The following is a 16,258-nucleotide window of genomic DNA, read 5'->3' as shown; positions in this document are numbered from 1 at the left end:
TTCCCTGTTCCTGCCTGAACCAGATCAGAATGAGTACATGACTTGCATAATGACCTCCATGAAAATGGTCATAAATTGAGTCTGCTTCACCCTGATCACTGCAACGACTGATGGCAGAAATTCCAGGCCCATCTGTGGTGGTAAGTCAAGGACTGCCTGTGAATAGAATTGAGGAGGGGGGATTGGCCTGAATTTTGAACCAGGCAATAAGTGTATCGTGGGCTTTTTGGCCCTTTGGTTGCCCAATGCAGGTCATCTGGGGAAGGTCTTCTCCATCTGGGCCTCCAGGGCAGGGCTGCTGGGCTGCAGGTTCCTCCACAAATGTTGAATGATTTTACTAAGACTGGACCCGGACCTGGGAAATCTAATAGTAAAAGTGAAATAGAAAACCTAAAGCCTCTGGATTTTTATTTAGAAATTTAATTTCATGTAATCCATTTAATGGATTTTCAAGGAACCTAAAATGTCCTTGATAGTCCATAGGTTTGGATGATATATACAAAGCTCTCTGCAGAGGGAGGATCTTTTGAGTCTATTTTGAATCAGAATAGAGTTGCAAGGGACCCTGGAGGTCTTCTAGTCCAACCCCTTGCTCAAGCAGGAGACCCTATACCATTTCAGACAAGTGGCTGGCCAGTTTTTTCTTTAAAAACCCCAGTGAGTTAAAAACTAGAATTTTAGATAAAATAGAAACATCTGACTGTGTACTGAGGAGTCTTAACCAGCCCTTCCCTGACCTTGTAAGAGCAGTGGAGAAAGTGAGGCACAGAGATGGTGAAATCGGATAAACCGTCTTATGACTCAAAGGCGACATTCAGACATTCCCTGTTTCCCAGAAGTTGCAGAAGGAGAGAAGCCGAGTCTCTCTTGGTCTCCTCCTTCATGGTCGCCCTAGAGATGCTCTGAGGTCCTTCCTGCCCCCTTTTCTCTGGGATCCCTTCCTGGTGATCACAAGGAGCCCAGATCCTTCCTGGCCACCATGGGATCCCATGGAAAAGGGGCCCCGAAGGAAAGAGATCCCTGTGTTGGCTGTGATGGGGGCTCAGAGGGGGCAGGAGGCCCACATTCTGCACAGGGAAGATGGATGGATGAGAGAGGAGCAAAGGGATCCATTGGTGCCAAAGTGGAGGCTCCTCCCCTCGATGGAGGCCTCAGACACAACACACACACACACACATTTTCTGGGCTGCTCTCTCATCCCCCCCCCAAGGTCAAGAACAACCCCCTGAAGATTTCTGGAGTTGGTACATTCCAATGACTCTCTGCCCAGAATCCCCCTATCCAAGTGGATCAGACCGAAGAAGCAGCAAAAAATCCCAGCTAATAAAAAAATAAACCCCGTTGCCATGGCTACATCTCCAGGCGTCCATCTTGACATTATCAAAGAAGAACAGAACAGAACAGAACAGAACAGAACAGAACAGAACAGAACAGAACAGAATAGAATAGAATAGAATAGAATAGAATAGAATAGAATAAACTTTATTGTCACTTTAAATGTAGACTAATCATCATACATTAAAATGAAATTTCATTGCATACAGATCTCAAAGAGTCAACACCTCCAAGGTTGTTAAGCAAATCACCACTGTCATTAAGCAAGTCATACGGTTATTAAGCAAATCAGTCTTTGATTAAGCAACTGCGGCTTCCCCAATGCCTGAAATTGACACAAAAAAAGGTCAGAAATTGTGATCAGGTGACCACAGGGATGTTGCGATGGTCGTAAGTGCGAGTACAGGTTGTAAGCCACTTTATCTGAGGCTGTTGTAACTTTGAAGCATTATTAGCCATACAGCCGTAAGTTGAGGACTGCCTGTAACGGACCTGGGTGTGGAAAATAAAAGCTTTTAAGGCTCCTGCCTTTGTCAAAGTTCTGGCTATAAGGAGTTCATTTATTTTCTCACTTTATATGTGATTCACAGCATCATCAAAATCATAAGTGTATATACGCAATCAAATCAAATGTTAATAAATTTTCAAACCAGGGTGCCAATCTAAGGCAACTTTAATAGTTATGCTTTATATGTTATTTGATTTGAGTTTCTGCAGGAAATTAAAGAAAAAATATAGAATTAAATAAAATGCTTTCGGCCATTGCATTTGCTGCTTAAACTTAAAAAAAAACATATCTATCCAGCTTTCTTCTTCTCATTTGTTAAAGTATCTAATGCTAAAGTTACCCACAATGATCCTTCACAACGGGAGGTGCAGCCCCCCTCAGGGAGACCCTCTCTGGGTGGGGAGGAGTTGATGCCTTTTCTCTCCTTCATGGAAGGAATTCCCACTTGGGGCAGAATTCTCTCCTTGGCATTTAAAGGGCTCCCTTATCCTTCTGAGGCCAGGACTGGATATGAAGCAGCAGCAGCCTCCAGACAGAGGAAATGTAGGAATGGGGGACAGAGGAATTTCAACTCTTAACATCTTCCCATCTGAGTTCTGGGGGGAACAAAGTCCCAAAGGGCCACAGAGGGTGTTGGGGTCTATTGGGGTGAATGGGGAGCTTTTCAGGGGTCACAGAACACCCCCCCCCAAGGAATACACCCCTCCCCCCCAATGACTTTCTTTCCACCTTCCTTCCTTCTCCCAATCAGTCGGGCACTTTTGGGGAAAGAGGTTTTCTGCCTCTGGACCAAAAAGACTTTGGAATCTGATATTCCCATACATTCTGTATTGGACAGCATCTCTCCTTCTCAGCTGCCCCGTCTACCTCCAATATCCCTCCTCACAAGATAAATCTCAAAGGAAATTATGGGAAGCGTGTCATTTTTATGAAAGGAGCGGACGAGTGGCTCCAGGCTAGAGAAGAGAGGGAGGGGAGATGGTGGAATGAGAGGGAGCTGAGTGATCCACTTGATCCCATTAACCTTGGAGAGAGATAGTCAAAGGTCATCTCTAGTGCCTGCAAGAAACTACTTCAGTCTTCATGGTTCCCCCTTCTCTCCTACCAACACCCCCCCTCTCTCTTTCCCCAAGTCATTCAGCACTTTGAGCATATTCTGTGTGATCAGTTGTCCTGGGTGTGTTTTTTTTTTGGTGGTGGTGGGGTGGCTTCCCTACATCTTTCACACATCCCCATTTTCTTTTTTTATTCCACAGACTTTGCCTGAGACCTCCCAGGGTCTCTATTTTGGGTTGCAACCCCTTGCTACTGAAAGATCCAGAGCTGCCAAAGGGTCACCCTGGTATCTCTCCACAGCTGGATCAAAGATTGTGACATCATAGCCCGTGTCATAGAACGTCTCCTGGGCTGCTCTGGGTCATCCAAGGGGGCTCATCCTGAGTACTGAAGGCACCCACTGAAAGAGCCTTCCTCTTTGACGATGGCAGGAAATTTCTTCAGACGAATGAAAATCAGGTCCTCAAATAGAGGTAGGATAAAATTAAAAAGACAAGACATTACAATCCTTGACTTTAGCAGCTAGAACAGTAGAATAGTCATTACTCAACCGTGGGCAATAAAACAGTTGAGAAGAGGATTAATAAGGCCTCTTCAAATGCTACATTGCAAAATCCAGACAAGAGACACAATTGTATGTAATTTGGGTGGATTTTATAGTTTATTTCAATAGCAATAGACCACAGTATGGTGGTATTTTAGATATATGGTAAATATGTGTGCAATCCCCAACTTTTAACTTACTTTGTACTACATCTTGACTGCCTAGCCATCGTGAGTGTATGTTATTTAGATGCTTACAAACCAGAATGGTTTATATTGTTTAAGCATAGTTCAATTTTTTTAAAATAGATGTTTCATTTCATAATTAGTCCAGTCTTCATGTTGGAGCTGGTTGAACCTCGGTGCATCTTAATATTGCAAATGAACTTGCCACGAATAAGAGTTTTTCCCCCTCTAATTCTGTTCTGGGAGAAAACGGCTGTAATGGAAAACAAGAAATATTTCAGGTGTAAATAACTTTATTGAGAAGACTAAAATGTCATAAAACAATTGTGCAGGCTGTTCAATCTCAGGTTCTAAAAAGTGGGGTTGAAAAGGGAAAAGACATTATGCCAGCAGAGACTGCCGCTAGATTTTTTTTCTATTAAATGCTGGTTTTAGGACAGAGACACAGAGGAATATCAAAAGAAACCTCCTTTTATTCAATTGTGTGAATTTCCAGGCAAGTGTGAAGAGTTTAAATGCGAGAAATATCAGTTGACACCCAAAATTTGAGAATAAAGAACCCAGATACAGCTTTTGTTATAAAAATTGATGTCTTTAATTGTGGCCAATAAATTTGACTTTTTAAAGAAGTCTATTTTTTCCCCAGTGGTACCAGAGGAGAAACTTCCTGAAATAACCCGGAAGGTAACAGGACGGACTGAGGTATGTAATACCTATTTAGGGGGTTTCGTGAGCTCCTTATCCTCCTTGTATAGGTACTTTGCAAAATACTTTATTTTTTATCTAATGTTATTTATAAACTACTCAAGTTAGTTTTCTTTTATTAGAAGTAGCAATTTTAGGTTTTTAAACATAAGATTCAGATTTTAGATTGCGAGTTCTGGAACTTATCAGCGTCCAATGGGAGTCTGTTTTAAGATCTCTTAAACCACCTAAGGATGCAGAAACAAAAGCTAAGAGCAAAAGCAAAAGGGGCCTTGAAAAGAACATTTAAAAGGAGGCATAAGTTGGGAATACAGTTGTGAGGAAACCCTAAATGCAACATGGCAGCAATGACTCCCAAATAACCAACCATACTTATTCCAGATAATGGAGGTGGCAAGTAAGTCGTCTTCCTTTTTTGCTCTTTCCCCCTCATAACCTCCGTAAATAAGCCCTGCTCCTTGCTGGAGTGGGAGGAGGATGACTGCCTTTCTCTGGAAACTGAGGCTCCATTAGGAGACAGAGGAGAGAACAAGGATAATACTAAGAGCAATCTTTAAGGAGACTTGGATTTGGTTACCAAGATTTGCCTCCTGACAGCACAAACAGTTCATATTTGACCAGTCTTTGGAGGCAAACAACAAGATTGAAGAACTAAAGTCTCTAATGAGAAACTACATCTTTAAATTAAGTAAATAGTGAAGCCCATGCCTGAAAAAGCACCTTAATCCCCAGATAGCTCACGTGGACCAGGGACTCCAGGATGGAGAAGACACAGAGGAGAGGTTCATTCTACAGAGACAGGATAGGATTCTGCTCCAAGTGGCTGATCCTTCTTTGGACATGGCAGGTGGCATAACAGAGGAGTAACACTGAACTCTGTTTCCCAACTTTTACACTGCAGAGCATATTCTAACAAATTAACGAAGATTTCTTGGCTCCCCAGCAGATATGGTTTTAAAAGAATATTGTTAACTTTTGGGCAGATGTTATTTCAGCTTGAAACTGTTTTAAAGAAATATTCTATTCCGTTAATATGGATATTTTATACCACCAAAATTCAGCCTCTGCTGAAGTCTAGGCAGGGAGCCAAGACAGCGAGGGAGGCTGACTTCAACTCTGAAAATTCCAAAATATTAATGACTAAGCAAAGAACTCCTCTATTAACCAGGATAGAACAAGATTATAATAAAAAAGAGAACCCAGATCCACTTAATGGACAGTTTATTGATGGTGAGGAAGAATTAACCCATCAGTTGGCCACCCTTTGCCCAGGAGACCAACAGCTGATCCTAAAGAAAATCAGAACAATTAGTTCAATGCTGAAAGTGGTAACTATTGCAAGAGAAAACCTGAACACTCTGCTTCCTTCTTGCTGCTCCTCTGAGGAATTGCTACGGAGCTCGGTTTCTGAAGGCATCAAATCCCCAAGAAATGAAAAGAGAAAGTATGTCAGCCCAAAGCAGAAAGGAAAGGAAAAGGATACCCAGCAGAATATAAGAGTACGAGTCCAAATTAAGCAACCTGGAGAACCATTAGATAAGGAGAAGGAGGGTCAGAGTCAGAGCCTTCGTTCATCAGCAGAAAGGCCAATCTTAGACCAAGATCAGGGGAAGACTAACAATCCAGATACAGAAGAGAAACAACAGCAACTACAACTGATGAGGAGGAATATTGGACTTTATAAGAATTGGGTTTATACAGGAAGCATAGTCACTATCGATCCAGCTCCCAAAACAAGTTGACAGTCGGTCCCCTTATTCCCCAGTCAACCAACCCAGTCAGAATATCTTGTTCATGGGAGTCCTATACAAATTATGACTTGGAACGTAGATGGCTGGAAAGAAATGGGTGGCAGTGAACTAATGAGTTTCTTAGCTAAATTTGACTTAATAGCCATCCAGGAAACCTGACTAACCAAAATGGACGAATTAATACAACTGCCAGGCTTTCCAAGTTTTTGTATTTTCTAGTTGTGAAATTTAGAGATGAGGAGTTTGAACTATTATTGGTATATATTCCTGTATTGTAACTCTGACTATTGGACAGGTTTAGAAGTCATATTAGATGATATAGCCATACTGAACCTTCAACCCATAATTATATTGCTTGGAGAGTTTAATGCTAAATTATGCCCATCTTTGCATAAGTTTGTTCAAATGAAAGGATTCCTAAAGGAATCCTTTATAATCATCCTCAATGGTTTTCTAGGGATAACAAGGTCAATGCTGCCGATCGGCTTTTAGTCTCTCTAATTTTTAAAGGTAATCTTCAACTTTTTGGAGGTAAGGATAATAATGACATATATCCTTACATACACCACTCAGCTCACTCTAGTAGCCCCCGGTATCTCTTTTGTGTACCAAGAGATAAGGTTGATCTCTTCTCAGAGGTCACCGCACATTTAGGTGAGGAAAGTGACCATCAGCCTGTGAGGGTGACATTGTGGGGTCACTGAGATGTAAGACCATACGGTGCAGCTGAGAGATGGCTCCCTAGAAACTTGGAGGTGACCCGAGGTAGGAGGTGGATCTGGGCTGAAGTTGATGCAGGGGCCGTGGTAGACAGTCTTCACCCAGAGAATGCCGTTAACTGAGCCAAAACAATCCAGTCCTCTACTACCGACTGCCTGTCAGTCTCCAAAGCATTCCTTAATCTTGGTGAGGTGTTGAAGAAACATCTAATAACCAAATCCCCTGCTAACAGTTGTCCAGCAAGTAGATCTCGCTGGTTTGATTCTGAATGCCGGTTGTTGAAAGAGAAGGTGAAGGCAGCCATGAGACTCCATCAGAGGAGCCCTACTGCCAGTGGTGGGTTGCTAACCTCTTTACTACTGGTTTGCTTGTGCTTGTGCACGTGCTCGTATGCAGAGAAGCGTCAGGGTGGGTGGGCGGAGCCTCCCGCCACCGCCACTACCTGTTCGCCCAAACCGGGCTGAATCAGGAGCAACCCACCTCTGCCTATCGCTCATATACAAGCTGAGGTGCTGCATATAAGAAGAGAATACAAAGAACTCACAAAATTAAAGGAAAAATGTTTTGCCATTTCAATCTGGTCAAAACTCAAACTGGCTTCCCAAAGTCATAACTCAGTAATATTCTGTCACTCTGTAGCAGAGTCCTAAAGGAAGAGAGAGTTGCATCTGAGATACCAATCTCTGCTGAGGACTGGCAGAAACATTATCAATGTCTGATTGCTTCTACGGAACCTGTAGAGAAACTGTCTTTAAGCAGTGATTTAATACACCCCAGAACTCCATCCTTGTGCTCAGGCCCAACTTCCTTATGATCTCAATTGCTTTTCAGCACCACACTTCAGGCATTAATGAGTTGCCAATGATCCAGCAAGGGAGTCTCCTTCACCAATCCACCACCAAACGGCCCCCTCAGGTAAGCACTCTAAATCTTCTGAGGAATGTTTTGAGGGTTCATTTCTAAGTAAGACAAAGGGGCTTCATGCGTGACTGGTTAGATTTTAGAAAGGGAATATCTTCCCCTTTTGGTGGATCTATGCTCTGTGAGCAAAGCTTCTTGCAAGGAGCCTCCAGGAGGGGCCTGTGTGAGGAGCAGGTGAATCCTGCCTCTCTCACACATTCTTAGAAGAGCACCCAGGATGATGAGGGGACTGGAAGCTAAAACATGCAATGAAGGGTTACAGGAACTGGGCATGGCTAGTCTAAATGAAGAGAAGGACCAGGGGAGACATGATAGCAGTCTTCCAATGTTTGAGAGGTTGCCACAGAGAGGTCAACCTGTTTTCCAAGGCACTGAAGGCCAGAAAAGAAATAATGGATGGAAACTGATCAAGAAGAGATTCAACCTAGAAATAAGGATTAATTTTCTGGGAGTGAGACCAAACAAGCAATGGAACAGAAGTTGCCTTCAGAGGTTGTGAGAGCTTCATCACTGGAAGCTTTCAAGTAGAGACTGGACTGCTCTCTGTCAGAAATGGTGATGGTCTCCTGCTTGGGTGAGGGGGTTGGACTAGATGACCTACAAGGTCCCTTCCAATTCTGCTAATTTGTTAAAAGATGTGCAGAAGTCCAGTGTGAGTGGAGGGGTAGTGGAGGGTGAGTGAGCTGATATATGAGGATATTCCTCACCTGTTGTGTATTTTGACTTTTCCAGATTCCAGCAACATCACAGGGAGGATCCCTGAGGGGCTTAAGGAACAAGACTGCAATGTAAGTCTACATTGACAATGGGACTGTCCATTGCATCAAAACAATATAGAATGAACATTGGCAATGGAGTTTCAGAGAGTTTAGCCTTTCTTGCAAGGCAATCTGGTCACTGATGAGAAGACATGTAAAACAAATCAGACCAAGATAAATCTCTTCCTTTTTTCCCAGCCTTTAATATAACGTGTAAGCTATACAATTCAATTGAAAAACTGGAATCTTTTAGGAGGAAAAATGAGAATACAAAACTTACAGTCACATGGCTGCATAAAGATGCCCCCCTTTAAAGGAATCCTTTGTTGAAACACCTTTTGATTTTATGAGAGCATCCAGTCTTCTGGCCTTAGAGCCTCTCTGCATGGCACCTCTTGCCTTGGAAATCTTTATACAATAATACAATACAACAGCAGAGTTGTAAGGGACCTTGAAGGTCTTCTAGTCCAACCCCTTGCCCAGGCAGGAAACCCTATACCGTTCAGACAAATGGCTATGCAACATCTTCTTAAAGACTTCCAGTGTTGGGGCATTCACAACTTCTGGAGGCAAGCTGTTCCACTGATTAATTGTTCTAACTGTCAGGAAATTTCTCCTCCGTTCTAAGTTGCTTCTCTCCTTGATTAGTTTCCACCCATTGCTTCTTGTTCTACCCTCAGGTGCCTTGGAAAATAGTTTGACTCCCTCATCTTTGTGGCAACCCCTGAGATATTGGAACACTGCTATCATGTCTCCCCTAGTCCTCCTTGCAGAAGGGCTCCAAAATTGTCAGATTGGGGAGGGGGTCTTTCCTGTGCACAGCCCTCTTCCAGTCCCCTCCTCAGGTTTCCATTTGGATTCAGGTCCAGGCTCTGCCAGGGCCATTCCGAAACTTCCGTCTTCTTGTAGGGAAGCCATTGTTGTATTGACTTGGAGGCCTGGTCTGGGTCCTTGTGGCATCGAAAGGGGAAATTCCTCTTCATCTCCAGCATTTTAGTAGAAGCCGGAAGTTTTTGTGCCGAAATTGATCAATCCTTGGCACTGTTCATAATTCCCTCCACCTTGGCTGGAGCCCCAGTTCCAGCTGAAGAAAAGCAGCCCCAAAGCAGGATGCTGCCCCCACCAGGCTTCACTGTGAGCATCCTGGGGATTTTGGGGGTTTATAAGATTTGGAGACCAAGGCTGTTGCTGTAAGAGGCCATTGAATAACCGTCAGAAAACCCCTCCTCAATAGCTGGACTTGACAGGGGCTTGAGCAGAGTCACCTTAACTGATTTTCACATATTTAATTACTATTATTTAACACAGTTTTTCCCCTTCTAAGATTCCAGTTTGTTTTTAAACTTGAATTGTACATCTTATATATCATGTTAAAGGAGGAAGTACTCTGAAGTGGTTTGTCCTGGTTTATCCAAGCCTGGCATTTTTAATAGGGGTGTGCAGACTTTCTTTGCTAAATACAGAAGTAAACCCCATTACTTAAGTAATCCAACTCTTATAAACAACTCTTATAAACATATTAAATCTTAATATTTAAGTAGCTAATCAAATCCCTTAAAACTATCCTGGAGGTTTATCTAAAGTCCATCAAACTCTACCCATTGGTCACTTTTACTGAGCCTTTCCAAAAGACCAAATAAATGGCGAAAGCATTGTTAGTAGAAATAGCAACACTGAATTTATAAACACACACAAACATAAAGGTATTTTTAATATTTTTCCATTGAAGAAAAAGTTTGATGATACAAGTAAAAAAATTAACCATCTAATTTTTCTCTGGTCTTCCTATTTACAGCAACAGGAAGGATAAGTTGTTCTCCCTGAATGAGGAACTCCTGCGTCAAAATTCCCAGCTTGAGGAAAAAAACGCAGAACTCTGCTGGGAGGTGGAGGAGAAACAGAGGAGGTGGGAAATTTTGAGGCAGCAACCTTGACTTTCTCTTCCAGGATTTCCTATTCAATTCTTTGGGAGCCAATTTCTCTCTTGTCTTCCTATTTTACAGAATAAATATTTTGGAACAACAAAACCGCCATCTCCACTGCAGAGTTCTGGAACAAGCTGTGGAGGTCCAGGAGCTCCTCAGGGAGAACCGAGCACTGAAGGAACAACGGGACAGGTCAGAAATACCGTCTTTCCCCGAAGATACGACCTGCCCCAAAAATAAGCCCTAGCCTGACTTTTGGGGGGTGGGCTAATATAAGTGAAGGGGTGGGGGTGTCCAGCACAGGAGGTAGCCCTTCCTTTCCCCGGTTACCTCATGGAAGCTCCGCCCCTTAACTGCTGCCACTGAGCCAGCGAGGGCCAGGCAACTCTGCCTTGATCTCTGGAGCCCCTCCCCAGCCGCTGGCCTGCCAGGGCCCCCTTCACCAGCAGTCGCGCTGCCCTGCGTGAGCTCCATGGCGGCCCTGCAGCAAGGTGGAGGAGGGAGGAGGAGATCATCCCTTCCTCCTTTGCACCCCAAACCCCGTCTTCCCTGGCTGCTGAGCCCCCTGCATGCCCCTCACCCACGGGAGCAAGACGTGCAATTCAATACTGTTATTACCCATGGAGCCTCCCAGTGCAACGCTCTGCCGTCGCTTCGGAGCAAACCTCCCCCTTCCCTGCACAGGATTGCGCATGAAAATCCCCCCCCCTTTTTTTCCCACCGATTGTTTCTTCCTTGGGACTGCAGGACGTCCCCAAAAGGCTCCATCCGAAGGCTTCAGCCTTGCAATCCTGGGATGTGCATCTGTGCTGCGATCCCAAAGAAAGGACGGTGTGTGTGTGTGTGTGTGTGAGAGAGAGAGAGAGAGAGAGAGAGAGAGAGAGAGAGAGAGAGAGAGAGAGAGAGAGAGAGGGAGGGAGGGAGGGAGGGAGGGAGGGAGGGAGGGAGGGAGGGAGGGAGGGAGGGAGAGGGAGAGAAGGTGGGGAGAGAGAGCCGATCCAACCTTGGAGACATATCCAAGGCTGGCAGTGATGTGCTCTCCCTCTCTCTCACTCCCTTTCCCTCCCTCCCTCCCTCCCTCCCTCCCCTCTCCTTTGTCTCTCACACCCACACAAAGTCCCTCATCCCACACACACACACCCAAGGCATCCACATCCGTTCGCTGCATTTGCAGGGAAAGAAGAGAAGTCTGTGGGACTACGGTGAAAAATATTTGAGAGCTTCCAACTTCATGAGGGTTTTTTTTCCCCATGAGAAGTTGGAAGGTCTGAACTACAGTGGTTTTTTTTTTATCGTAGTCCCACAGACTTCTTGCCCCGCATGCGCAGCAGAGAACAGAGCTGGAAAGCAGATTAGCGAAGGAAGGTGGCTACCTTGGAAGGGTGGGGAATGCTCCCTCCATGGCTTCAGAGCATCCAGTCTTGCAATCCCGTGCAGGGAAGGCAGAGGTTTGTTCCGAAGCTGAAGTGGCAGAATGCTCTGCAGCTATGGTAACATTTCTGAAATCTTAACTTTTAACACCGTACTTGGCCACGTGGGTCAGGACGAAATAACAGTAAAAGAATTGTGGATAGTTGCTGCTACAGAGCCCTTCGGAAGGCCAGCGTGAGGCGCGAGGTCCATGGGGCGCATCGCTTGGCCTTCTGCTGCTTTTGTGGCCTCAATCGACAGCAAAAGTGGCCACGCTAGTGGGAGGTGGTGGCTGCAATTCCATAGATGGAATTGCCTGCTGTGACCGCCACTGTTAGCTAAGGAGGGTACAAGGCGCATAGGGAGCGTCACTTGGCTTCCGGCTTCTTTTGTGGCTACAATCGGCAGCAAAAGTGGCCATGCTTGCTGGAGGTGATGGCCTGAGCAGCACCCGCACATCAGCTGTTTTGTGGATGGTGGGATGGGCTGCTGCAATCCTTCGGGAGGCTGACATGAGGGGCTCCTTTCCCTGCCCCCTGCCTCATACTGGTACATGGGGGGATAAGACCTCCCCAAAAATAAGGCCTAGCGCTTATTTCGGAGGTCAAAAGAAAAAAAAGACCCAGTCTTATTTTCGGGGAAACACGTCTGTCTGTCTGTCTGTCTGTCTGTCTGTCTGTCTGTCTCTGTCTCTGTCTCTGTCTCTGTCTCTGTCTCTATCTATCTATCTATCTATCTATCTATCTATCTATCTATCTATCTATCTATCTATCATCTATCTATCTATCTATCTATCTATCTATCTATATATCTATATATCTATATATCTATATATATATGTTTGTGTGTGCACACACTATCTATATCTGTGCGTGTATATGTTTAGATATATAAGATAAAAGCAAATGCAGGGTAAACATAATTAAGAACTTAGTTATGCTTGGTGATCAAAGTAAAGAGGGTTAATTTCTCTCTGGTCTTCTTAATTTACAGAAAGACAACTATGATCTGTGCAATGGTGAACGAGCGAATTGAACTTCAGGTGACAATCGACAGCCTGAGATTTGAGAAGATCGCATTGATAGAAGAGAAAGAGGAGATCATAAAGGACTTCACGGAGCGACTGAGGAGGTGAGACACGGGCTTTCTTACACCCTCCGTGACAAATGCACTCATTTCCTCACCTCTATTTAAATTCAAAATGTAGTTTCTGTCACTGACCAACATAAGAAACCATTAGAGGAAAAACATGAAGAATCTACCCTATAAGCGATGGAAGAACATCTGAATATTAGAAGCGGAGGCCACATTTGAACACTTACTATTACATTTTATTGTGCTACAAACATCCCTAATTTTGTAAAATAAAGTTCCAAAAGAAGAAGAAAAAACCCTTAGTGTGAATATTGTTACTATTGTTGTTCTTAGACACAAAACTATCAGTATTACTACAGATACTGTTAATTCCATTTGATGAACATTTAGATAAAATTACAGTGGATGTTGTGACTGATTATAATCAGCTGAATGTTACATATAAGACTCTTCGGGAATTGAGCAAATATTGAAGGAAATCTTCCCCCTCCAGCACCCATAAAAGAGAGAAACTCATGAATCTGAGGCTCCTGGCCAAGTGGTCGGATTCAGCCGGTTCAGCTGAACTGGTCATTAAATTGCTGTGTGGCCCCGCCCCTTCCTTCCCCGCCCCACCCCTATTTATTGGCCATAGGTGCAGCTGCCCTTGGACTCCCTTGCCTCGACCACGTGACCACACCCCCAGCATGGTTGCCTGCCTTTGCCCAGGCCCACTTTGGACGCCCCTCTCCCACCCCAGCTGCCAAAAAGTATTTGTGTATTTCCAGACTGAGAGTTTCCTGACATCAAAGCAGTTGCTATTGGGAGGGAGGGAAGGAAGGAAGGGAAAGGAAGGAAGGAAGGAAGGAAGGAAGGAAGGAAGGAAGGAAGGAAGGAAGGAAGGAAGGAAGAATATTTGGTTGCTTCTCAGGATTGACGTCTCTCCTTCTGATTCTTCCAGAGAGAAACACCTGAGGGAACTTTCCTGCCAAATCCTCAGAGAGAGAGAGAACAGCGGGAAACCTGCAAAGACCCAGGAGGAGATTTCGGAGGATCTGCAGGAATCTGAGGTAGTATCCAAAGGAGCCTCCTCCTCCTCCCCATTCACCTTCTCCTCCCCTTCCACCTACTCCTCCTCATCCACCTCCCCTCCTTTCCCTCCCCCTCTCTCTCCTCCCCCGCCCTTTTCCTCCTCTCCTTCCTCTCCTCCCCTCCCCTTCCTTCCCCTCCTCCCACCTTCCCCTTTTTCTTCCCCTCCCTTCTGGCCTTCCTTCTCCCCCTCTGCTTCCCCTTTTCCTTTCTTCCTCTCCCCCATTCCTTCCCCTTCCCCTCCCCTCCCCTCCCTTCTGCCCCTTCTCCCACCACCTCCTCTCTCTCCTCAATTCCACCCCTTTTCCTTCCCTTCTCCTTCCCTTCCTCTTCCCCCTAGCTCCCAAATCCCCTTTTCCCTCCTCCCCCTTCCATACTCCCATTCCCTCCCCCTCCTCTCACTTGACCTCCCCCTTCTCCTCTTTTCTGCTCCTCTTCCTTCTTTCCTTTTCTCCCTTACTCCTCCCTCTTCTCCTACCCTTCCCCCCTCTTCCTCACCCTCCTTTCTCTCTTCCCCCCTTCCCTCCTTTCTCCTCTCAGTCCTCTCCTCTCACTCTTCCTTCCTCTCCACCCATTCCTCCTCCTCCCCCCTCCTCCCCGGTTTCCCTCCTCTCCTTCCCCCTTCTCTTCCTTCCCATCTTCTCCCTCCCTCTCTGTGACTCCCTCCTCCCTATCTGCCTCCTCCTTCCACCTCTTCCTGCTTTCCCTCCTCTTTCTCTTCTTCCCTTCTCCTCGCTTCCCCTTCCTCTCTCTCCTCTTTCCATCCCCCTCCTCTTTTCTCTCTTCCCTTTCCCCATTCTCCCCCTTCCTCCTCCCCTCCCCTCTTCCTTTAAAAATCCTAACCTTCTTCCTCCCCCTCCTCCCCCTCTGCCTCCTCTCTTCCCCCCTCCTCCTCCCCTTTCCACTTTCTCTTCCTCCTCCCCTCCCCTCTTCCTCTCTTCTTTGCCTCACTTACTCCCCCTCCCCCCCAATCCTACACTTCCTCTACCTCTCCCCTTTTCCACTTCCTCTCCCCTTCCTCTCCCTTTTCACCTATCTCTTCCCCCTTTCCTTCCCCTCCTTCCCTCTTCACCCCTTTCCCCTTTCCCCCTCCCCCTCCCCTCCTCCTTCTGTCCCTCCCCATTGCCACTTCTCCCCTCTTCTCCTCTTACCCTTTCACTCTCTTTCCCTTCCTTCCCCACCCCCTCCCCTCCCCTGCTTCCTCATCCTCCCCTTCCCCCTCCTCCCCATCCTCCCCCTTCCTTTCCTCCTCCCTCCGTTTCCTTCCCCATGCCCCTCCCTCTTCCTCCCTTCCTCTTACCTTTCCCCCTCCCTCTCCTCCCCCTCCCCTCCTCCCCCCTCCTATCCCTCCTCCTCCCACCCTCATCAAAAAATGGGAAGCCATTCTCTGTCTCCACCACATCCAGGCAGCCCTGAAAAGCCTCTGAGAACCAGGCAAAAAGTGCACCCCATTTCTGCATGACTTTTGGAGGTCCTGTACAGGATCATGGTCCCCTCACGCAACTTCCAGAGGGTCTGTAGGCCCTACAAGACCCTACCTCATTCTTCTGCTGCCTGGATAACTTGTCAGATGGTGCAAAGAGGAAAGAAGTGAAGAGGAAAAGCTTTGGTAAAGCTTTTGATTTGATTCCTTTAAATTTATTTTGTAATGTAAATATACATCTGGATTTGGAATGCCCTTCAAGATCTTTTTTTAATTCCTTCAATTCTGTTATTGGTTCCCACTTTTTAATGTGCCTCAGTGTTGATTTTAATTCTAAGAGATTTGGGTTTTTTAGTTGTTAATTCTTAGGGGCACAAACTGTAATGGTTATTATTATTTTTATTGTAGTTATTATTCTTGTTCTTATCTTTAATGCTTTTGGCATGTGACAATAATAAATGTATTGAATTGAATTGAATTGTTCTTTGGACCTGATTCCTTCAGGATCCTTCATTAGTCCTGGAAAGTCTTGAATGTCCAACTGTGTTTCCTGTGTGCACTCTTGTCCGACCACTTCACAAGTGTGTAGCAGAAGACCCCAAAGCAATGGGATTGTTGTCATGGTAGGACAAGTCTGTTTTGACCCTTCCCCCTCCCCACTCTGGATCCCCCTCCCCAGCCAGGACACCTACAACAGTGAAAAGCAGCTCTTGAATTCCCTGGAGAAGACATGGTTGGATCCATCACTCGTCCATCCACACCCCACTCAGTCTGCCAAATAAAGAAACACTCACAGGAACCTCAGGGACTTTGTAATTGCCCCCTAATGTGGACATCTGGATGGAGAAGTCCCT

The 16,258-nt window shown here is 45.5% G+C and overlaps 1 protein-coding gene across 1 annotated transcript; it reads left to right on the top strand.

Annotated features, from left to right (window-relative positions):
- Positions 1-3,276: 3,276 nt before the first annotated feature.
- On the top strand, positions 3,277-15,735 carry LOC309393764 (uncharacterized protein). Its single transcript, XM_081956261.1, has 9 exons — positions 3,277-3,372; positions 4,275-4,330; positions 7,636-7,719; positions 8,458-8,513; positions 10,279-10,389; positions 10,487-10,600; positions 12,812-12,949; positions 13,854-13,962; positions 15,388-15,735. Exons 1-9 carry the CDS (start codon positions 3,324-3,326, stop codon positions 15,406-15,408), a joined length of 738 nt encoding a protein of 245 aa, XP_081812387.1. The 5' UTR covers positions 3,277-3,323; the 3' UTR covers positions 15,409-15,735.
- The last annotated feature ends 523 nt before the right edge of the window (positions 15,736-16,258 follow it).

Source organism: Natrix helvetica (assembly GCF_964273705.1).
Source record: "Natrix helvetica genome assembly, chromosome: 5".
NCBI lineage: Eukaryota > Metazoa > Chordata > Lepidosauria > Squamata > Natricidae > Natrix > Natrix helvetica.
Note: the sequence above shows the minus strand (reverse complement) of the source record. Positions and strands in the feature narration are given on the sequence as shown.